Genomic DNA, 24,948 nt, shown 5'->3' on the forward strand with positions numbered 1-24,948 from the left:
TCGCGCCCCGGTCACCAAGGAAAAATTGTAACAAAAGAAAGAATGGGCACTCTTATGCCTGGACCCATTCTTTCTTTTGTATCAACATAAAAGCCTGGAAAACCCCTGAAATGGCAGTAATAAAAAAAATCATACTCACCTCATCTATTTGAGTGCGAAGAGGCCGTCACGGCCATCTTGATTGAAGATCCCTCGCAAACTCTTGTGTGTGTGGTGATGTATGATGTCACCAGGCTGGCCAGCGTGATGTCATGGTGTAAATAGCAAATTTCTAAATTACTTCTTTTAAAAAATATACCTGCATCCACCTGAAAAAAAGCTGTAAAGTCATGTTATCAGGCAAGATCCGTCCCTGGTAACAGAGGCAGAAGACAGCTGAGATTAATTGACGGCGTGTCAGAGCTAGCTAAGTATCTGAGACTGATAAAACATCTGCTTCTACACAACTTTAAATATTATAGGAGACTCCCAATGGGTCTGTAAGTGTGATTTATCTCTCCTTATCTGTTCTGTAAGCTCCAGAGCTGAAAACAGACATAGAGAGAAGTAAGGGAAAGGACGTCACAGCAGTAGAGTGCGGGCAGATTCCAAAGAAGGGATCTACCTCTTGATTCTGAGTGAAATGCATCTAGCTGTGCAGCTGAAATAATATAGCTTAAAAAGACTTTAGGGGAGCCCCAAAACACTTGTTTCTTCACAGTTATGATTGTACAAAGAAGCACAGCCATTGTACAAACTTTTTTGAAAACTCAGCTACGCTTTAATCTACTGAATAATTTATAGAGCAACTTGCCCAACATCAGTGCAACCAACAATCCATATGACACGGTCAGTACATCCCTGGGCTCTATGGGACTTTGCAGTTGACGAAATTAGTTACTTTGTATCTTGTCCTCCATAAATGTAACGAGCGGCTGCACTGTAGACAATAATAGCTGCGGTTCTTAGGAAAAGTCGTAACTGTCGCGGCCTTCATTTTCCAGAGCTAAATATGGATGGACCTTCTGAGAATAGATAGTTCATGGAAAAGCCAGAATTATCTTGTCCGCCATGTGCCTCTCCTGGGTTGGTGTTAATACTTTTTCCGTCAGCATGTAGCCACATCCTGGTCATTACCGATGCCTCCTCTTATGCAGAACCAGAGGAGAATGAGGAGAATCAGTGAGGGCCGAGTCACTCTACTACCATAGAAATACAGAAACATATATGGTACCGTACTTAAAGATTTCCCCAAGGGATTTTGCCAAGTTGTAAAAAATTCTTTTCAGTTCTATTCTATAGAATACTGTATTGTCACCAAATTTCAATACCATTATTCCCACTAAATAATGTCTCACAGTGCCGAGACCAAGGAGAAGTGCACCCACCTTCGTGTCTAGAGTTGATGAGACCTGTCACCCCTCTAAGACATTCCCACTATGAGGGCCTATAAGGCTTCCTTAGGCCCCATTCACACAACTTTAAGGGCTCTGTGCACATATTGCAGACTGCAAGTGGCGGTTCCGCAATATACGGGCAACGGCCATGATGCGGATGTGGACCCATTGACTTGAATGGGTCTGCGATCTGCAAGATACAGCCAAAAATAGGACGTCCTATCTTTTGCTGTATCTTGCAGATCGCAAACTCATTCAAGTCAGTGGGTCCGCACCGCACTACTGAGTGGCCCTGGTCCGTTGACCGTGCATTGCAGACCACTATTTGAGGTCCACAGCATGGGCACGGAGCCCTTGTGTTCGACTGAATAAGCCCTTAGAGTCAGCCGGGTGGTTGTGGTGGGGCAGGACAGTGGTTAGCACTTGTGCCTAGGTTTGAATCCGACCATGTGCAACATCTGCATGGAGCTTGAATGTTCTCTCCCGTGTTTGTGTGGCTTTCCTCAAGGTACTTCAGTTTCCTCCCACACTCCAAAGACAGACTGATAGGGAACCTAGATTGAGAGCTCCACTGGTGACAGCGGGTGATGATGATGTCTGCAAAGCGCTGCAGAATATGTCAGTGCTATATAAGTGACTATAATAAAAAATACCCTGAGGGGTCATTACCTGGCCCAGTTTAATTGCAGAGATATTATTCTGAAAGTTGTGGTGATGGGGTCCCTTTAAAATTGGTGCCCTACAGATGTGGTGGAGCTAACGACACATATGCGCTTTTTTACCAGAATGTTTATACCAGCCATTTAATGTTAAAGGAGTCTCCCAAGAGTGACCTACCGTCAGGATAGCTCATCAATATCTGATCAATTGGGGTCTGACTCCCAGCATCCCCGCCAATTAGCACCTTGAAGAGGCCATGGCTCCCAGGTAAGTGTAGTGTCCTCTTCTGGTGACATCACGTTCATCGGTGGCATGGCCTGTGGGCAGCTCAGTCCTATTCAAGTGAATGGGCTTGGTCTGCAATACCAAGCACAGCCACTAGGCAATGTATGGCGCTATTCTTGGTATGCTGTGAGGATGCTGCCTGCCCCTTCAAAAAGCTGATCAGTGGCTGTGCTGGATGTCAGAAATTGATAACCTGTGCTGAGGATAGGTGATCAATAATCAACTACCGGAAAACCTCTTTAAAGTAACACTGCAATACAATGCCCACACAATACCGCCATACAGTGCCTAAATAATACCGCCATACAATGCCTAATAAGTGAAGAGCATGATAGAAAACAACCTGATCATCAATGATAGTGAAGGTTTATATGCTCCACTATCAGGTAAGAGTTCAGTCCTTGAGGCCGGAAAAAACTACCACAATATCCTGACTCATTGAGTTAACAGACACTTTTCAATGAGAAATTCAGCTCTGCTACATCTGCACAGTGTAATTACTCTCATGATGAGCTGGGTGCATACAGTGATTCACATAAGTTCATTGCCCGCTCTTGTCGTTTCCTTTATTTCAAATACAATAATAGAATTACAGCGTCCTTATGAAATATCAATAATCCATTAACTTCTGGCGTCCTGATCTTACGAGGACGCTGATCCGTTCAGTAAATTGCTACAAACTCATTCTAGAAGTAACAGAAGAAATGGCTACCACAGCCGTTCCAGGGTGGCGCTAATTCAGATGTCGGAAAGCGACTCCGAGCTTCAATCACTATTCTGACGATCTGGAAGACACCTCGAAGGAAGAGTGCAAGAAAGATGGACGGGCTGGAAGGAGAAATGTATTTCCTTTAATTGCGCTATCACACATCGCTGGGGTCGGGAATTAGATTTTGCCTTTGATACATTGAGAATGGAGCCTTGACATCCGCGACATATTGTATTTGTCACTTTGTGTGACTTCACCTGGCAGAAAGAATTCAGTCGGCATTTAACTCTTTTCTGGATACACAACTTTTAATGCAACCACTGACAGCAGGCAATGGGGTGTGTGGGGGGGGGGGGGGGGCTATACCTGGCACTAAGGGCATTGTGGCTGGATTTTGTTGATAGTATTGGGATAGAACAGTGTGGCTGGCACTGTAAGTGGAGTATACGCTGTGGCTGGCACTGTATGTGAAGGTTACACATGGCTGGCACTGTATGTAATGGTTACACAGTGGCTGGTACTGTATGTGGAAGTTACACATGGCTGGCACTGTATGTGAAGGTTGCGCTGTGGCTGGTACTGTATGTGAGTTTTACAGTGTGACTGTCACTGTATGTGGAGGTTACGCAGTGGCTGGCACTGTATGTGAAGGTTACACAGTGGCTGGTACTGTATGTGGAAGTTACACATGGCTGGCACTGTATGTGAATGTTACGCTGTGACTGGCACTGTATGTGGAGGTTATGCTGTGGCTGGCACTATATGTGGAGGTTACACATGGCTGGCACTGTATGTGAAGGTTACGCTGTGGCTGGTACTATATGTGGAGGTTACGCTGTGGCTGGCACTGTATGTGAAGTTTACAGTGTGGCTGTCACTGTATGTGGAGGTTACACTGTGGCTGGCACTGCATGTGGGGGTTACACTGTGGCTGGCACCGTATGTGGAGGTTACGCTGTGGCTGGCACTGCATGTGCCAACTAACTACAGGCCTGGTCTCAGTCTCTAGGCGCCAACACTGCAGTGAGGTGCGTGCACGATCTTACCGACCGGGGTCAGCTCTTTATCCGCTGATAACTCTGAGCCGAACAACCAGTCTCTCCAGAAAACATGAGGTTCCTTTGTTCCTCAGCTCTTATCAGCCTTCCTGGAAACAATCCTCCTTCCCCTGGACAGGATCTGAGTCTTGGACAATGATCAGCTTCACTCAGCTGCACCTGTGGTCACTGAGGGGTCCTCTCACTCCTGGATCCATCAGATCCTCTGCTCACACACAGCTCCTTAGTCCAGCTAGCTTCTAAGATGGCTGGTGCTTATTCTAGCAAGCTCTCAAACCCCACCTCCTTTGAATATTCAAATATCTGCAGTCTATTAGCTGTGTTTAAGAAACAGCGCCATCTTGTGGCCAAACAGCAGACTATCAGTCCTGATCATTTAACTTAATACACACACAAACAGTGTTCAAACAATGAGAGCTGTTTCTCAATCTCACAGGGGTTACACTGTGGCTGGCACTGTATGTGGAGGTGACACTTCCTGTGCTGTATTTGTATCATGCAATAGATATTGGATCTGTACTCCTTCTCTATTAGTCTAAGGTCTTCCGACCTGAGGTTGGTTCTCAGTTCTCTGCTACTACCTTTCTCTCATACCCCCAAACTCATATTGCTATCAACCCTTGTCCATTATTTTGCAGGGTCATACAAGTGGTTTCAGATTTATGCCCTTCAGCCATGTCTGTTTTTTGGCGCTTGTAGAAGAACGCGTCCGCTCGGAAGCACAAAGCCTTTCCAGCATCCTGGAGGCTTAATTAATAATGAAGTTGATTGAATATTTTTATAGTGTGCCCAGAACTCATTCATTATATATTCAGAAAATATATAAACAACATGCAAATCCAATTCCATGAGGCATAATTCAATTTCATGTAACTGGAAATGCGCAGCCCTGGTGATCTGGCATCGTAGGCTGGTAACTATTTGATGTATCATCAGGGCTTGCTATCTTCAGATGAGGACATCTGACCCATGTCCTGATAAAACTGGATGGAATAGGATCCACTTAGGGGCACAAAGAGATGGTTCCCCCCCCCCCCCCCCCGACTTCTTATAACGAGGCTGGGCTGCGGGGAATGTGTCATATGATCACTTCCAGATGTACTGAGTGGCTATGAGGGTTTCCTTAGAGAGGAGGGGCCAATGTGGTAAGCTAGTTTACAGTCCTTTTATTGGTAGAAGGGGCACTTATTGGTCACCCACTAGTTCAACTTAAAAAAAAACATTTGCAAAATATCCTCATGTAACAAGGCTCTGATTACAGACACCCTTTATATTTCATATGTGTATCCATAGGTGAAGAGGCAGCAGTTGCATTTGGGCTCTGGTGGCTGAGCAGGGGAAAAAAGTCACCACTATTCTTAACGGCACATATTGGGGGGTGTTACATATTTTGCGTTGGGGTCCAGCAGCTTCAAGTTGTATGATTGTATCCATCAATGCTCATCCTGTTTCTATTTTCTAGGGTGACAGAGGTATTGACGGATTTCCTGGAAAGCCGGGTCTAGAAGGAAAGGAGGTGAGTGATGGTACCCTTCGCTAATAAATGAATGTCTTCAATAAGTATTGTATTATAATTTTAGATAATTGTTTATGGTAATTTAATCATTTTCCAATAATAAATATATGAACCAATGGAGATCACTCACCTTTGATTATTTTCTCTATTACAGGGAGTAAAAGGCAGCATTGGATTACCAGGTCTGAAAGGGCTGAAAGGAGAAAGGGTGAGTTTGGACCCCATGGCGGTGCCACTTCTACTCAAAGACATTTTCCTGTCTCTATCGAATGGATAATGTAATTTTTGGTATATATAGTTAGTGTTTTTCTAAGCCAGCTGGTCAAATTGTTAGGCCCCTTTCACACGGGCGAGTATTCCGCGCGGATGCGATGCGTGAGTTGAACGCATTGCACCCGCACTGAATCCTGACCCATTCATTTCTATGGGGCTGTTCACATGAGCGGTGATTTTAACGCATCACTTTTGCGTTGCGTGAAAATCGCAGCATGCTCTATATTCTGCGTTTTTCACGCAACGCAGGCCCCATAGAAGTGAATAGGGTTGCGTGAAAATCGCAAGCATCCGCAAGCAAGTGCGGATGCGGTGCGATTTTCACGCACGGTTGCTAGGAGACCATTGGGATGGAGACCCGATCATTATTATTTCCCCATATAACATGGTTATAAGGGAAAATAATCGCATTCTGAATACAGAATGCTTAGTACAATAGGGCTGGAGGGGTTAAAAAAAAGAAAAAATTATTTAACTCACCTTAATCCACTTGATCGCGAAGCCGGCATCTCCTTCTGTCTTCATCTTAGCTGTGTGCAGGAACAGGACCTGTGGTGATGTCACTCCGGTCATCACATGATCTTTTACCATGGTGATGGATCATGTGATGGACCATGTGATGACCGGGGTGACGTCACCACAGGTCCTGTTCGTACAATCAGCAAAGAAGGAGACAGAAGAGATGCCGGGCTGCGCGAGCAAGTGGATTAAGGTGAGTTAAATAATTTTATATATTTTTTAACCCCTCCAGCCCTATTGTACTAAACATTCTGTATTCAGAATGCTATTATTTTCCCTTATAACCATGTTATAAGGGAAAATAATACAATCTACAGAACACCGATCCCAAGCCCGAACTTCTGTGAAGAAGTTCGGGTTTGGGTACCAAACATGTGCGATTTTTCTCACGCGAGTGCAAAACGCATTACAATGTGTTCCCGCAACGCACCCGCACATTTTCCCGCAACGTCCGTGTGAAACCAGCCTTAGACAGCAGACTGTTGGGGGCCCAGCAGTCACAGGGGACCCTGGAGAGAAGGCAGAGGTAGTTTTCACAGTTTCTTTGTTCTCTGTTGTCACGTGCATAACATCACTTTCTCCATTGGTCCTGGTGGTCACTGACTGATCACGTGATCGCCGGATATTAGTTTTCGGAAGCTGCTGTTGGGTCTAACTATAAGTGAAAAAATATAGTGCTATATATATATTTTTTAAGACTGTTGAATGGTAAATTTATATATCGGGGTGGTGGGATGTATCATAAGGCAATATTGTAACTCAGGAATTTAGGAAATTTTATTAATATTTAACTTTTTTCAACTTTATTTATTTATTTTATTTTAGAGGCAAATACTCTTTAATTGGATGTAATGATAAACATGCAATATTAATTCTTTTTTTTCTTTTTTTTGGTAGGGTGAAAAGGGTGAAGGAGGACCACCAGGATTACCCGGAAGTGTTGTAAGGGCATTATTACTTATTAACACTTTTTTAGCAATGTTTTGAGATAATAATAAGTCCTCTTATTTATTGTATTCACTCTATTCGAACTAGGACCCTTTAAAATATACCTTTTATTATTTATCATTAAAATATGCCCCATGTTGGTGGCTGATAACATACAGAAGTGCAGACCTAAGGCCGGCTACTTAATACTTCACATATAGTATATGTATAGTATAGTGGTGCTATATGTGAAGTATTAAGTAGCCGGCCTTAGGTCTGCACTTCTGTATGTTATCAGCCACCAACATGGGGCATATTTTAATGATAAATAATAAAAGGTATATTTTAAAGGGTCCTAGCATTATTAATTATTTTTAATAAATGAGAAATTGATTTATGTAAAATTGCTGCTTGTTGCATTGCAGGTACAGATGGAGGGACTTAAGGGAGAACAGGTGAGATATCTGTTATATACTTTATTATTAGTATGTTTTTCTTACATTTTTTAATATTTATTTATTTATTTATTTATGTTTTCTTCAGGTGGACTTAGCTAAACAAATATTAACAATTTAGCAATGCTGCAGATATTTTTAAGGCTACTTTCACACTTGCGTTCGGGGTTCCGCTTGTGAGTTCCGTTTGAAGGCTCTCACAAGCGGCCCCGAACGGATCCGTACAGCCCCAATGCATTCTGAGTGGATGCGGATCCGCTCAGAATGCCTCAGTTTGGCTCCGTTTGGCCTCCGTTCCGCTCAGCAGGCGGACACCCGAACGCAGCTTGCGTGACAGGTCTGTGCGGCGCATTGCTTTTAGCACAGACCTTTCACTTACCAGTAGGAGGAGCGCCCGGCCGGTCACAGACATCGCAGGTAAGAATAATGCTTCTAAAATTGCTAAGTAACCATGGCAACCAGGACTGCAATAGCGTCTTGGCTGCCATGGTAACCGATCGGAGCCCCAGCGATTAAACTGGGACTCCGATCAGAACTCTCCGCTGCCACCAATGATGGGGGGTCGGTCATTTTAATTAGGGGGTGGGAGAGGGGAAGCCGCACTGGCCACCAATGAATATAATACTGGGAAGGGAGGGAGGGGGGACGCACTGGCCACCAATGAGTTAAATACAGGGGAGGGAGGGGGGGCCGCACTGGCCACCAATGAGTTAAATACAGGGGAGGGAGGGGGGTCTGCCCCCTCCTGCCTGGCAGCACCTGATCTCTTACAGGGGGCTATGATACGCACAATTAACCCCTCAGGTGCGGCACCTGAGGGGTTAATTGTGAGGATCACAGCCCCCTGTAAGAGATCGGGTGCTGCCAGGCAGCAGGGGGCAGTCATGTACACAGTTCTTTTAGTATATTCTAACTTGAAGCGTCCCCATCACCATGGGAATGCCTCTGTGTTAGAATATACTGTCGGATCTGAGTTTTCACGAAGTGAAAAATCAGATCTGAAAAAAACAGTTATGCAGACGGATACGTTCTGAACGCAAGTGTGAAAGTAGCCTAACCCTTTTCTGATGCAACGATTTTCCATTTTGTTCATTAACGTTTTTTACTCCCGGCATTCCAGGAGTCATAACTTTTTATTTTTCCTTTCACATAGCCATACGAGGGCTTGTTATTATTGCAGGACAAGTTGGACTTTCTAATGGCACCATTTAATATTGCATACGATGTTGTGGTTAACAGAAAAAAAAATCTAAATTGAGCAGAATTGAAAAAAAAACTCCCTATATGTTAAAACTGTTCTGTTGCCTTCATTCTGCAAGCTGGTAAAATTACAACAATACCACATATTTATAGTTTTTCAAAAAATAAAAAATTCACAGGGACACTCACCCTGTGAATCGAGGTGCAAGGTACGTATCTTACTCAGCCTATCATTGGTTCCTCTGCACCTCAAAATTGTATAATTTCACTGCTAGTCTTTTCAAAAGAAACCGTCTATTCAAGACCCTATTGTTCACTTCTAAATGAATAGAGTGGGGTCCCCATCCAGGACTCTTCAGGCAGAGCAGCTACGAACAGTGTCTCTTGCTTTGGAGGACCTGTGCATACATTACATGGATGGCCTATTCATTTAATTGGAAACGGTGTAATGCTTTGCTTCCCCTGTGGTGGTGCTGCAATCAAATTCAACTCATGTTGTCAAATTCACAAATAGATTGAAGCTGGTCCCAGCAGTACCATGCTCTTATCAGTCTATCATCTGATGATCCTTTTAAAGAGGACATGCCCTTTAAGCTTTTTAATGTGACATTATTCAATACATGAATATGAATTATGAATATCCAATCAATGTTTCTTCTTCTTTTTACAGGGAATGCCCGGACCACGTGGCCCCCACGGTCTTGCTGGGCCACCTGGACCACCAGTAAGTCTCTCCTCAGCGATAATAGGAACAATACAAAAAAAAAAAAAAAAAACATAAAATAACATTGAATGGAGAGCAAACTGCGCATGAATGATATGCTCTCCGTTCACTTTGGAGCCCTGCTCTGGAGATAGGAGCAGAGACCCACACCGATAATTCATTGACGGCATATCCTAGTGGTATGCCACACAGTAAATGTCCCGGATGTAACAACTCCACTATGTTTATGGTGGGCATCCCGGTATAATGGTGGTGCTCTGTAGTAGAATCAATAGCCGTTACAAAGAAATGTTCTTCCTTACCTTTCCTCTTATCTTGATAAATTCTGAGATGTGTGGGATGAGATGACCAGCTTTTTTTTTTTATTAAAAAAAAAACACTAAGCAATGCATGCATGGATATCGGGGGAGAGTCAGGAGGAATAGCAGTGAGCTAATAGCTATGTAAGATGTATCTGTCATGCCCCACTCTGACGATGTGCGGAGGTCGGCCAGGATAGCAGCACGAGTTTAGTATTTGTTTTGGTGCCGTGCTGGATCTGCCTCTCATCAGGTGCACTGGGTGGAGTCATTAGTTTAAATGGCCTCCAGCTAAGTGCTCTGAGCAGATTATACTGATCATTTTGGTTTGGGAAGTTTGGAGGGAAGGTTGGCTGTCAGTTCCTGCTCTCAGAAGATAAGTGTAATTTCTTGTTTGGTTGTTTGTGTCATCTATCCCTTCCAGGTTCTGTGCGAGCAGGCTGCTCCTATCTCCCCACTTCACCATCTCAGGGAGTTCAGGGTTTTGTCAGTCCAGGCTGGAGGACACAGCACACCTACCTTCAAGGTCTGTCTGTGGGCTGAGCAGTGCAGGGAAAGAGGTCAGGGATTAACTAGGAGGTGACCCTTCCCCTGTCTCTCGTCCAGAGCCTGGTTGGTGTGTTACCTTTTATACTGAGTGCACGTCCGTCGTGACAGTATCTCTACCTTAAGACCTCTACCATTATTATGCACATGCGTGGCAGAGATACAAAGGTCAGCCTTGGATTTCTGCTGCAGAAATACATGTCTAATTAACTGAATTTTTTTTTTTTATTCTCCTTTCAGGGGTCTGAGGGACCCAAAGGCAGCCCTGGTCTTCCTGGACTTTTAGGACAAAGGGTGAGTACAACTCATATGTGAGGTTCCTAGTAGACTATGAAATATTTATGTGATGTCTACATGTCTCATGTCATGGCCGGGGATTGAGCAGGGCCCTCACGCCTGATGTAGATGAGGCCCAACTAGAAATGGTGAAGCAACAAGAACTTACTGTTGGACACGGCGTGTACACCACAGCCTCCTAAGTTAGGTCCAGCCAACCAGTTTGATATACACAGTCTTCTCCATAGAGCATGGATGTCAAACTCATGGCCCTCCAGCTGTTGCAAAACTACAACTCCCAGCATTCCCTGATAGCTGTAGTATGCCCAGGCATGATGGGAGTTGTAGTTTTGCAACAGCTGGAGGGCCACGAGTTTGACATCCCTGCCATAGAGGGAGCAGTTCATAGAAAAGTCCTTTCACAATGGTGACCATCTTGGCAAAGCTTGTACCTCCTTATGGTGCTCCCAGGGACTATTTGTATCGGCCTCTTAAAGGGTATCTTTCACCAGTTTTAAACTGGTTATGTTGCACGTATGCTGAAAGTATGGTCAATAATTCCAATGTGCGAAGGGAGCGGGCAGGGTGAAGACAGAAGGGATTTTATTGAACATGTTCTGGAATGAACAAACACATGACCTTCAGTATATGGGGATACAGGAAATGTAGCAGTAAATCCTGTCCTCCCATAAACCAAGATCTGAGTTATTCAGTTCCCCTTTGCTGTTTGTAGCTCTGCTATTCAAGCTTTCGCTCTGCTGCCATCTACTGGTGGTTAATAGCAATGTCATGAATTTAATATAATACAGTCATACTCGTGGATTGTTGAAGCTAGAAATTATAGAGATATTAGTTTATTCTTATGGGGTGCCTATTTTTTTTATATCTCTTACAGTTACAGAGACCCTGATTTGGAGTAGAATGGAGTAGCTCCAGTAGGATGGAGTCCACTTAATGTAATGATTGCTCTCCAGAGCCCTCACATTCACGAGCTCCCGGCTGCCCTGATCAGATGCAGATTGGCAGCTTTCTCCCTACACAAAATATAGGAAGAAATCATGTCAATCATCTGCAGGAGGAGCTGTAGCTCATAAACATCAGGAATCCAGTGCTCTGGTCCCATTGGAGCTCCCCACCACAGAAAGCAACTGAACAAACTAAAGTTTTACCCTTCATTTGAATCTGGGTCTGGGTCAACAGTTTATGCTGTCCTCAAACCTAAGCCCAGATTCCCTTTAAGATCTACACAAGAAACCAGAGTTGTTCCCCAAAGCTTCTCAGTTCCGCAGCCAGGAAGGTTATCTGTTGAGTTGAGACGCCCATTGCACCAGCTCTTTACAGTCACCACTGCAACACACAACTGGACTTTCCAGCTCCTAATACAGGAGACTATGTGATGCCCAACCAACTGTTTCATGGGAAGGCTGTCCCTTAATATAGAATTCCTGGCACAAGGTCCAGATGAGGAATGCACCCCATGCATGTTCACATATTTATAGACCATTCACCTTGTAAGTCTCCACCAATCATGGCATCAGCGACTGGACTTTTCCCAGTGCCATATTGGTTGTGCATGGCCAAATGCCCTAGAGAACCACCAAAAACGGACCTGAGTTGAGAAGTAAAACACTAATAAAGGACAATAACAACTACACGCCCAAAAAAAAAAACAGTCGGCAAGTGACGATAGGTAAAACTAGTGGCGTAGCTAAAGGCTCATGTGCCCTGGTGCAAGAGTTCAGCTTTGGCGCCCCTTCGCTCAGCGCTGGTGCACCTAGCTTTTATTCTGCCCAAGGCAAATATTAAAATGCCCTCCCCCCTTCCCTCAAGTCCTACTATTAAAGGGGTTGTCCTCTTTTTACTACTGATGACCTATCCTCAGGATAGGTCACCAATATCAGATCAGCCAGGGTCCTCCGGCACCCTCGACGATCAGCTGTTTTAAGAGAGGGCAGCACTCATATGAGAGCTGCTTTCACTGTTCTGTTCACCTGCTTGCCGTAGCATTTGCAATGATGAGCAGGTAAACAGACCAGAGAAGGCAGCACTCAAAAAAAAAAAAAAAAAAAAACGGACAACTCCTTTAAAGACATACTTGGAAAACATTACTTTGACAGATCGCCTGCCACCCCGACTGCCTCCATCGAACGATGCTCCTAGTGCTCGCCAAGGACCATCAGCACCGCACTCGACACCATAACCACTGCAAACCACATGAACCACCGCAGTTGGTTCGCTTGTGTCACGGTGGGGAGTGGGGGAAACCCCCCACCATGCGGTGTCAAAGGGTAAAAAGGGTATCAGCCTGGCCAAAAGGAGTAATACGGGAGCAGGTCACCTCCTACAGCGTCCCTAATCCTCTCCCTGACTCCTCACCGTATGAGTGGACCCCGATGGTAGGACGACTCATACTCTGGATTCCTAGAGACCCTAAGTCGCCCTGGTAATTTCTCACCAAGGAGCAGGGAAAAGAGGACCTGTTCATCCCAGTAATGGAGGAACAGGAGTCTCTATCTGAGGCCAGGCTGCAAGGAGAGGGGAACACATACAGATATAAGGATGGCAGGTAAGCGAAGCCAATAACACACTTACCTGCCACAGACACACTGACTGGAACCTGTGCACTAGTGCTGCTGTCCACACCAACATTAAAGGACACAGCACACACCACAAACCACACAGGAACCCAGGACAACCACAGCTCCAATAAACATGAGACAGGGGAATATCTAGTAAACATGACACCAAACACCACCAGACATGTAACACCAAACTAGACATACAAACATCCTGAACATAACCCACTCCATACAAATAGGGACAGGAAGGGAAGGAGACACCGGGATGACATTGATGACCACAAGGGTGGCCCTCACTGGACAGATGGAACACCCTGGACTGGAGCAGAGCTCCAGCACCAACCACAGCTGAAGTACAACTGCACCCAGCCAGCAAGCCACAGGTATATAACAAGCTTGTGGCCACACCCAGGACACACCATAATCCCCACTAGCTAGAAGATTAACCCCTTGCTCGCCAAACTGATCTCAGTCTCCAAGCCAGAGTATATAAGGAGACCTGAGACCACACCCAACTCACCACTTTGCTCCAGCCAGAGTATTAACCCCACACACACCACACAGCAGGGAGACACTACTTAAAGGGGTATTGCATACACAGGCAAAAGGCAGCAGGTTGCCGCAGACAACAGCATGCGTGGCCAGCAATTCACAGCGCACACAGCAAAACCCGTGACACTGCCACAACATGCCAAAACAGCAATATGTTGCCTCTGGCAACAGCAAGCGTGGCAAAAGTGTCACGGCGTACATCATAGGCCGTGAAAGCTTGACTCTTCTGCAGGAGAGTGATGCCATCCATATCATCTACTGGGTAACCACACTGCCGCTGGGGAGAGAGGTCGGCTACCTCTTCTCCTTGGAACGCCCTCTGCTGCTGGGTAGCGACCATCTCCACTCCCAGTGATGCTTGCTGCTGAGATGAGGGACCAACAGTCTCCTCTCTCTGTGACATGGGCTGCCGCTGGGGAAAGAGACCGGTTGTCTCTTCTCCCTTTATAACACACTGCCGCCGGGGATCTGGGCCATCTGCCCAACATCCCTGCAGGACCAGTAGAGAGACCTCGGTCCCATCTCCACCTGCCGACTGTGGGTCCTCCTATAGTGCCCGGTATGCATCATCCAGCCAGGTCTCCTGCCATACCACGGTCTCGTGCTCCGACACCCACCCCTTCCGGGGCTGCCCTCCCAGTAGAGGAATTCTTAGCTTCAATCGCATCTGAAACCTCTGCTCCTCACTGGGGAGACTCTTGCCCCACTGACGCTGCACGTCCTCCAGGGCCTCGTGCCATAAGCCTTTCCAGACTGCATCCCTATAATCCGGGTGATCCTCCTCTTCATCATGGAACGCTGTCCAAGAACTAGCTGATTCCATGCTGCTGTAGCCAGGGGCTCTGTACGAGTACTAGCGTTGCCCTAATTATAAATCCACACATTACCGATGTCCCTAAGGTGCTGTTCCTCGCACTAGGAAGCAATCCCACTGCTGCCACCAATGTGACAGATCACCTGCCCCCCCCCCCCCCCGACTGGGTGCCTCCGTCGAACGATGCTCCTAGTGCTCGCCATGGACCATCAGCACCGCACTCGACACCATAACCCCTCGCAAACCCCATGAACTGCCGCAGCTTGGTTTGGGGTTTCGCCGTACTCCACCCACCCTGGACCCAAGGCCGGGCTCCTGCTTTCAGTGGGTGAACCTCTCCTTAGTCCAGAGCAAAACAGGAACAGGAACAGCTCTTACAAGAGCTAGGGATTATACTCTGGAGAGTATGATTATAGCAATCCCCAGAGTGTAGTTCTCCAATCCCCCAAACATGAGCCCAGACTTCATGAAGTGTAGAACAGGACACTTTAATGCCAGTCAGCACTCACTATTTATACAATTCCAGAGGCGCACCCCCTCTGCCTGTGATACAGTTAACTAAGACAATAGCTAACTCAGTGTACATATACAGTTCAAGTGGTCTAACAACATAACTTAATCAAACATGAACAGCATGCAAACAGACATCCCCTCCCCAGTGTCTTAATGAAAGAATAGGGAGAGAGGAGACACATGCGATGGGATTATCTCCTGAGTGTATCAGAGGGCGATCTACTCCTCTACACCGGAGTCGGCTACTTAATCCCATCACTAACCCAATAGAACAAAGGGACAAATGAACTAACACATTCCTTGGGACCCTCAGTGCAGAGTTAACCCTTTTGGTGTTGCTGGGTTCACCCCTGCACCTTTAATGGGCAATAGGAACTATATGGTCTATAATACTCCACACATAAATCAGGGTTAATAGTTCCTTGTAACCTCAAGAGACTGAGGGGGAAGGGGGGATCTTCATAGTTCTAGGTCCATAGTCCGTAGGAAGGAGGCTAGCCCTCAGGCCTCTCCAGCAGCCCCAGTGATGGTTCAGTCCGTCACAATTACATACAGCGCTACAGAACATACAGGGTCATACAGCCCCACATATGTACCTCTTACATCCAGTGACATCTTCTCTGATGTAGACATTCTCTTTCCTCTTCTTATCCTGTCAGACCAGACCGCCATGGTGACTTCTTTCAGCCGTGCCTCGTCTCTGCAGCGTTTAACAGACATCTTACCTTCCTATTTTTCCATCATCCTCCTAACCTTCTCAACACCCCATCCTGCCACCCCCAATACTGTGTCCACTGTGCTCCCCAATACTTTCCATCAGAAACAGTTACCCTGAAAATACTGGTACCACACAGAAAACACCCCTTTATATCATGCGCTACTACAATAAAATCCCCCCTTCCTTTCAGATCAGACCCCCATATAAAACCCTAAATGAGATCCCCCAATCTCAGACCAAACCCCCCTTATACCTCTATGTCAGACCCCATATAAGACCCCAGTCTTTAGACCTCAGATCAGACCCCGACCCAATATCAGACCTCATATAAGACCCCAATTAGACCATTAGACCTCCAGACTCCCATATAAGACCCCTATTAGACCTCCAGTCCCCAATATCAGACCCCCATATCAGACCTATAGAACCCCATTAGACCTCCAGACTCCGACTAGACCTCCAGACCCCCATATCTGACCCCCATTAGACCTCCAGACCCCCATATCTGACCCCCATTAGACCTCTAGACCCCGAATAAGACCCCCATTAGACCTACAGACCCCCAATCAAACCCCTATTAGACCTTTGGACCCCCAATCAGACCCCCATTAGACCTCCAGACCCCCAGCCATACCTCTCCAGACCCCCAGTCAGACCTCTCCAGACCCCCCAGTCAGACCTCTTCAGACCCCCCAGTCAGACCTCTCCAGACCCCCAAGTCAGACCTCTCCAGACCCCCCTGTTAAACCTCCAGACCCCCCTGTTAAACCTCCAGACCCCCCCCATTAGACCACTCCAGACCCCCCAGTCAGACCTACAGACCCCCCCAGTATGACCTCCAGACCCCCATAGACCACTCCAGACCCCCATTAGACCTCTCCAGACCCCCCAGTGAGACCTCTACAGACACCCCTGTCAAACCTCCAAACCCCCCCATTAGACCACTCCAGACCCCCATAGACCACTCCAGACCCCCATTAGACCTCTCCAGACCCCCAGTGAGACCTCTCCAGACCCCCCATTATACCTCCATATCAGACCTCAGATCAGACTGTAAAATAATAAAGTAACTTACCTCTCCTGCCGCCACTCTCCTTGTCATGGCTGTCTTCTCTTCTCACTGCCCGCGCTGCAGTCACCTGACTTCCTGCAGCGCCGACGCTGCAGGCAGCCAAGACACAGCAGCGCCGGCCCTGAAAAGAGCGAGCAGGAGGAGGGGTAAGTACTGTACAGCGCTCACAGCGCTTCTCTTCCCCTCCTCCCCTCCTCCTGCAGACTAGTGAGTGCTTCTATTATGGAAGCACTCAATAGTATTCCCTTTAGAAGTACATTACCACTACCCTCTGGGCCCCCCTGGCTTAGGGGCCCGGTCGCAACTGCGACCGCTGCGGCCCCTATAGTTACGCCAGCGGGTTAACCACATGGTGATGACCCATATTGTGCCACAGTCATCAACATACATGAGTAGCAATAACCTCAATGAATACATGAGGGGGTCCTATCCTTTGGATATCAATGGAGTTACTGTGGGATCAGAGAAGGGACTGGAGGCTGCCGTCCACTGAAGCATTTTTGAGTTTTTCAGTCCTCCGTTTACCCTAGAAGGAGTGATGCAGCTACTTTTGTTCAGATCATGCAGTATACATATAAGTTTTTTTTATATGAGTGAACTTCTTCTTTAATACATTAGTGAACCCTTCTGAGAAGCTGCCTCAGGGCCTCTCATTTTACTTGTTCTCCTTGAAAGAAGAAACTCAGACTACAAATGCCGCCCCCGCTACCCTCACCCTCTGCTTCTCTGTTGTTTTATATGCTGCCAGGGCAAATTAAGGAAGCTGGCCAAGCTCATTGACATGCTAGCTGGATCGATTAGCATCTTTTCAGGCAATCAGTGAAGAACGGCAAAAAAAAGGCAAATTGTCTTGGGATATTTTACATGCCTTGGACAAAAGGAGATAGTTACTGAAAGGCTACAGCTTAACCAAGAAATTGTAGTTATAAACAGGGTTACATGAACTACTTGCTCCTACCAGTAGATTTCCAGTCCCTCTTTGTCCAAATTGATTGCCAATGCCCATAGCCATAGTCCCTCCACCTCCTCTGCTTGGAGGGTGAGAAGGAGAGATGTGGGTGCACAGTACTGAACTGGCCAGCATCAGGCTATTTACCTTTGTACTTGGTCAGCGCTAGCGGTTCTTCTACTTTTTAGGCCCTGCTGACAAGCTGCCATACTGTCGTCTTCCCCTCTTTGGGCTAGATATATGGCTGCTTAGCTGATGGCCCCAATCACTGGCAGCTCTTCTCCTCTTCAGGCTTTGCTGACCGTCTGCCATGCTGACGGCTCTTCTATTCAGCTGTCATGCTTTTGGCTCTTCTCCTCAGGCTCTGCTGACAGATGCCATATTGACAGCTCTTATCTTAAGGCTCTGCTAACTGGCTTCCACGATGGAGGTTCTTCTCCTTGGGCTCTTCTGATTAACTGGTGGCTCTTTTCATCTTCAGGTTTTGCTGACCGGCAGACACATGAGCAGCTCTTCGACTCAGTCTCTGTTGACCAGCTGCCAAACTGTCTGCTCTTCTCCTCTTCAAGCTCTGCTAACTGGCTGCCAGCTGGCTGCTCTTCTCATCTTCAGGCTCTGCTGACCGGCTGCCATGCTGGCTGCTCTTCTCATCTTCAGGCTCTGCTGACTGGCTGCCATGCTGGCTGCTCTTCTCATCTTCAGGCTCTGCAGACCGGCTGCCATGCTCGCTGCTCTTCTCATATTCAGGTTCTGCTGAGTATCTGCCCCGCTGGCTGCTCTTCTCATCTTTATTTTCTGCTGATTGTCTGCCATGCTGACTGCTCTTCTCCTCTTCAAGCTCTGCTGAATGGCTGCCATGCTGGCTGCTCTTTTCATCTTCAGGCTCTGCAGACCGGCTGCCATGCTGGCTGCTCTTCTCATCTTCAGGTTCTGCTGAGTGTCTGCCAAGCTGGCTGCTCTTCTCATCTTCAGGTTCTGCTGAGTGTCTGCCATGCTGGCTGCTCTTCTCATCTTCTGGCTCTGTTGACTGGCTGCCACTCTGGTGGCTCTTCTTCTCGGGCTCTTTTGATTAGCTGTCATGCTGACAGCTCTTCTCCTCGGGCTCTGCTGACTCTGCCCTGATGTTCTCCTCCCAGAAATAAAATCTAGAAGGGTGGAGGCATCAAACCTCTAGACCTCAGATCAGAGTCCTATGAATTCAGATCTGAGACAAGGCCACCTAAATAAACCAGACCCCAAATAAATACAGAGCATGTGTTAACACGGGAATGGCAACTCACACTCGGTTTGACTTGCATGATTAAAATAATAACAATTTCAAATTCAGGAAGGGCGCTGGGGGCAGAGTATGGATCCACTAGGTATGCCCTCCTCAAGTATGTGTGCGCCACTGGCCTGCCACAGATGTCCTACATACTGCCTGCCACATGGTACCAGCATAGACAGATCAAGTGGCCCTATAGGGGGCATCTGTAATAGTATGGGGGCACCTCTGGCTTCAACAACAGGACATTTGTGGCTAGAATTTCACTGTGCCTGCTATAGATGTCTTCCAGCCACCGATAACCCATCGTTGGCCTTACTTTCCAATTCTAGCCACAAATGTCCTTTTGTTGAAGCCAGAGGTGCCCCCATACTATTACAGATGCCCCCTATAGGGCCACTTGAGCTGTCATTGTATTGCAAAGGAATTGCATTTAGAGTTGCAGTGACATTTGGTGCACCACTGCACGGTATCCATCACCCTCCAGGAACATGCACTAATTACCCTCAGGTCATGTGTTCATTAATGCCTTGTATCAACAGAAACATCTTCACTAATTACGACTCGCTTTCATGGAACGCCCGGCGCTTAACAGATGAACGAATTTCACTGCAGCTATTCGAGTGGAAACCGAATGCAGCCTCTTGTCTTGGACGTTTTTGTAGTCACTTTTATTTTCCTTGCGCGTTTTCCGCTCACTAAGTCATATTTACGCTGTGGCTGATCTGACGGCTGTTAATGGTGCGTGCCACTTCATTGAGCCTTCGCCTGCTTTTTGGCACTGCGGTAATGAGTGTTATTACGGGATATATGACTGCCCTCCTAACGAGGATCTTTAGCACAAATACGATGCGAGACGGTAATTTTCTCCCATCTGTACGTTACAAGGAGTCGGCCGGCGGTTCAGGAAGCGATGTTCGCATTTATGGCACGTCAGAGGGGCTAAACTTCTAGTGCCGAAAAAATATTTATTATCCCGAATCATCGAGGCATCATTTGTTTTCTACATGGCAAAAATATGTTTAAGGGGCTCATGCAGACGACCATATGGATTTTACCGTCCGCAAAACACAGATCCGCAAAAAATACGGATGACGTCTGTGTGTATTTCGTATTTTGTGGAACGGAACAGTCCTATCCTTGTCCGGAATGCGGACAATAATAGGACATATTCTATATGCAGAATGGACATACGGAAACGGAATGCACATGGAGTAACTTCCGTTTTTTTTGCAGACCCATTGAAATAAATGGTTCCGCATACGGTCCGCAAAAAAAAACGAACAGACACGGAAGGAAAATATGTTCGTGTGCATGAGCCCTACGGCGGGGAATGATGGTGACTAAGTTATGTTTAGAAATTTCACTGCTTTCACCCTTACTCTGAAAGTTTTATAGATTGAATTTTTTTCCACAGGGAGAAAAAGGTGAGGATGGTTTACCTGGAGTAGATGGCATCTCGGGGCCTGAGGTGAGTGTATAGTCACACCATCTTAACGTGTTATATAGGTATTATAGCAGAATATGTAACCGTCCCGTAATTCTTTAGCCCAACCAAAAATCTGCATAGAGTTGAATAGAAGAAGAGAGGAGAGGGAGGAGGGGGATGCAGATGCAGTTCTATATTTTTCTGTGTCTGAGACTGGATGCTGTGAGAGGGGAGTGAAAGCTGAAGAGGGGAGACATCTGACATCAGACCGCTAAGCACAGCACAAGCATCCCTCCAGGAGTCCTTCCAGGCATGGAGGGAGAGAGAGAGAGAGAGAGAGAGAGAGAGATATAGAGAGAGAGAGACAGAGAGAGAGAGAGAGAGAGATATAGAGAGAGAGAGAGAGAGAGAGAGAGAGAGAGAGAAAGAGAGAAAGAGAGAGAGAGAGAAAGAAAGAAAGAGAGAGAGAGAGAGATATAGAGAGAGAGAGACAGAGAGAGAGAGAGAGAGAGAGAGAGAAAGAGAGAAAGAGAGAGAGAGAGAGAAAGAAAGAGAGAGAGAGAGAGAGAGATATAGAGAGAGAGAGACAGAGAGAGAGAGAGAGAGATTTTACAAGCCATGAAGAGGGATGTAAACAGAAAAAAAAAAGTTAGATAGGAGTCTTTTAAATTTCTATTTGCAAATCAAATCATGTACTTGTGCTCCCTCTAGTGCTGAAAAATAAAACCTACACCCCTTCCAATTGCTACCTAACCCAAACCCCTATCTTTGCATAATCTTTTGATTATTAAATCTTGATTATTATTATTTTATTATTATTATTATTTTCAACTGAAGATAATTATGTAATATTCACTTTAATAACTGCATATCTGGGTGAAAACTCTAGAAGCACAATTACTTCCTGCGCTAAAAGAGTTTTTCAGGATGTAGCTCCATAGTAAAAGAGGGCCCAGCAGTGAATTGCTTCTGCTGTCCCATTGACAGTGAATGGAGTGGTAGTATGCATGACCGCAGCTCCATGCAAACTGGGGATACAGAATCCCACTCTTGTGATCTTTGGGGATCCAAAGTAATCCTGTGGATAAGGGATCTTGTCATGATGGCACAACCTCTTCAATTCCAGTAATAGCCCTATTAATCCATATGTAGAGGGCCCCCCCTAGTGGTGGTTATAAGGGCTGCAATAATAACCCAGTAATGGCAGCAGTGCTCCCCCGTGTGGTGAGCTAGATATTACACCTAGCATCTAGCACAACAGTGCATTGTACATCCGAATGTATGGCCAAACGGAAATATTACTTAACTGGAATATGTCATAGGTTTACTTTGTAACAATACGACCTACCATATGCTTTTATTTCAGGGACCCCCTGGGCCACCAGGATCTGCCGGACCACCAGGACCTCCAGGCCTCCAGGTACGTCCATCCTCTTTTATGTTAATGACTAAGCTTACATCACATAGTCGACTCTCCCAAATAATCAGTCAAATATCCTCACCCCCGGCCCATTAGGGGTCAAGTTTTTGCCATCCGGTTTTGAGATCCGGCACGGGATCTCAAAACCACAGCAAAACGCTTCTGTTATGATGATACAATCGGCCGCATCTGTTCAGAACGGATCCGGTTGTATTATATCAAAAATGAAGAAACCGGATCCGGCACTAAAGCCACCGTAAGTGAATGGGCGCCGGATCCGTTTTTTTCATTTCTGACACCCATTGACTTACATGGTTTTTGGTTCAATTTCTCTTGCAGCGGTTTTGTGTCCGGCATGGGAACGCAACAAACCGGAACGGAATGCATTCTGGCGCACCCCGTTCCCTTTTGTTCAGTTTGTCGCCATTGACAATGAATGGGGGGCAAAACGGAAGCGTTGTGCTGCGGTTTTGAGAGCCTGTGCCGGATCTCAAAACCGGACAGCGCAACGCAGATGTGAAAGATAAGCCTAGATATGTTACCATTGTAAAGCTTCCACTTACCGGATAAGGGTCCGTTCACACGTCCGCATGGGCTGCGGACCCATTCATTTCAACGGGGCCGCAAAAAATGCGGACGGCACACAGTGTGCCGTCCGCATCCGTAGTTCCGTTCCGCGCCCCTGCAAAAATGTATAGAGTATGTCCTACTTTTGTCCGCAGCCACGGACAAGAATAGGCGCTTCTATTATAGTGCCGGCCATGTGCGATCCGCAAAATATGGAACGCACATGGCCGGTGTCCGTGTTTTGTAGATCCGGAATTTGCGACCCGCAAAACACTTGTGGAATTGTGAATGGACCCTAAGGCCTCTTTCACACGACCGTATGGCTTTTTCAGTGTTTTGCGGGCCGTTTTTTCCGGATCCGTTGTTTAGTTTTTTGTTTCCGTTGTGTTTCCATTTCGGTTCCGTTTTTCCGTATGGCCTATACAGTATACAGTAATTACATAGAAAAAATTGGGCTGGTCATAACATTTTCAATAGATGGTTCCGCAAAAAAACGGAACGGATACGGAAGACATACGGATGCATTTCCGTATGTGTTCCGTTTTTTTTGCGGACCCATTGACTTGAAAGGAGCCACGAAACGTGATTTGCGGACAAGAATAGGACACGACTCAAAATCTAGCAGAACGGAATTGCGGACATACGGAAACGGAATGCTCACGGAGTACATTCCGTTTTTTTTTGCGGACCCATTGAAATGAATGGTTTCATATACGGAACTCAATAAACGGCCCGTATACGGAGCGCAAAAAAGGTTTGTGTGAACGAGCCCTAACTAAGCTAAAACCACAATAAATATTACCACATCTCTAGGAAGCTGAGATATGAAGCGCTGTTTGACGGGGTTTTCACACTGTGGAGATGGGTTAGTGGTCCCTGTGCAGTCTGTAGCATGGAGGGAACATTATGGAGACCTTTTTCTAGTGCCTGCAGGGTGGACTCAAGGTTGACCCATTTATAGACCGTTCTTCACCAACATGTAGATCCTTATCCGTTGTACCACAAAAACACCCCCCCCAAAAAAACTCCCAGATCTTCACATATTTTTGCCAGAAGTGATCACTAGTGCCCCCTACATGAGCGGATCATCAGGCTCAATCCAAGAAAACCAAAATGGTTCCTCCCAACAAACAGCTCCCCAAATCTCAGCTTCCTGGATCATGGAAGGGTATACGTGCTATATGTTTTACTGTGTGTATGTGCGTAGAAAAGCATAGTCTACAATAATATACCGCCAAAGAAAAGAAGAACCACCAGCTATCAGCCAAATGGGGACTCCAATGGCACCTACGGAGAAAAGAGAGCCCGATCGATTGATTGAATATAGGCCCGAATACTTTCCCGCCACAGACAGAAAAAGAGCTCCAACGTGACGTGTACCGTTCACTGTACTGATGTCACTCGGTGAGATCGTTCTAAAGCTCTGACATCACAGCCGGTGACATCACCACAGATAAGATGCAGAATCCGCAGAATATTACTCAAGATGTCCGCATCTGTTCTAGACTGAAAGGGACAATGAGGAGAACGAAACGTTAATCTGCTTAATTTTTCAATTATCTATCTAACATTTAGAAGATAATGAGAATTATCTCTGTGATTAGTTCAATTGGCAAAGAAACACTGAGGAACTTGGACACGAACCAGAGAATGATCACTCGCTGTGCAGACTATTTGCATACATTTGGAGATCAATACGGCCATCGCTACGGTCCTGCATCACCGAACAGAGCTGACATTTTTAAAATGTTTTAAGACAAATCATATCTGATATTGGGAACAAAAAAGTAAATTCGGCCAAGTTCAGTAGTTAAAGGAATTCAAGAACTTTGGAAAAAAAAAACACAAAGGTGCAGAAACACTACTCTGCAAATGCCGTCCGAACATGTGGAGTACAGATCACATTTACAGTCTATTACCTGTAATCCACACACTTGTACAACTGAGCAGAGCCTATGTAAGACGAAGGTACAGAATGCTCATACCAGCACTTCTACCCCTTCGAGTCTTGCACAATTCAAATGCAATATAAAAATACTAACCCCTATGATATGACAACAATAACATACAAACCACCAACGAATACTGACCCTAATGTACAAAAATATGTCTATTATTATACTACCCCCTATATACAATAATTTAACTACTATAATACTGCTCCTATGTACAAGAATATAACTACTATAATACTGCCTCCTATGTACAAGAATATAACTACTATAATACTGCTCCTATGTACAAGAAT

At 46.0% G+C, this 24,948-nt stretch overlaps 1 protein-coding gene across 2 annotated transcripts in view; it reads left to right on the forward strand.

Annotated features, from left to right (window-relative positions):
* The window catches only part of COL22A1 (collagen type XXII alpha 1 chain), a 316,179-nt gene that overhangs the window by 133,287 nt on the left and 157,944 nt on the right, over positions 1-24,948 (forward strand). For both annotated transcript variants that reach the window (XM_040433114.1, XM_040433115.1), the window contains exons 16-23: positions 5,551-5,604; positions 5,759-5,812; positions 7,294-7,338; positions 7,749-7,778; positions 9,649-9,702; positions 10,788-10,841; positions 20,702-20,755; positions 22,080-22,133. In XM_040433114.1, the coding sequence (XP_040289048.1) occupies positions 5,551-5,604; positions 5,759-5,812; positions 7,294-7,338; positions 7,749-7,778; positions 9,649-9,702; positions 10,788-10,841; positions 20,702-20,755; positions 22,080-22,133 (399 nt within the window). The remainder of the gene's footprint in view (positions 1-5,550; positions 5,605-5,758; positions 5,813-7,293; positions 7,339-7,748; positions 7,779-9,648; positions 9,703-10,787; positions 10,842-20,701; positions 20,756-22,079; positions 22,134-24,948) is intronic.

The sequence above is a fragment of the Bufo bufo genome, chromosome 5, assembly GCF_905171765.1.
Source record: "Bufo bufo chromosome 5, aBufBuf1.1, whole genome shotgun sequence".
Classification (NCBI taxonomy): Eukaryota; Metazoa; Chordata; class Amphibia; order Anura; family Bufonidae; genus Bufo; species Bufo bufo.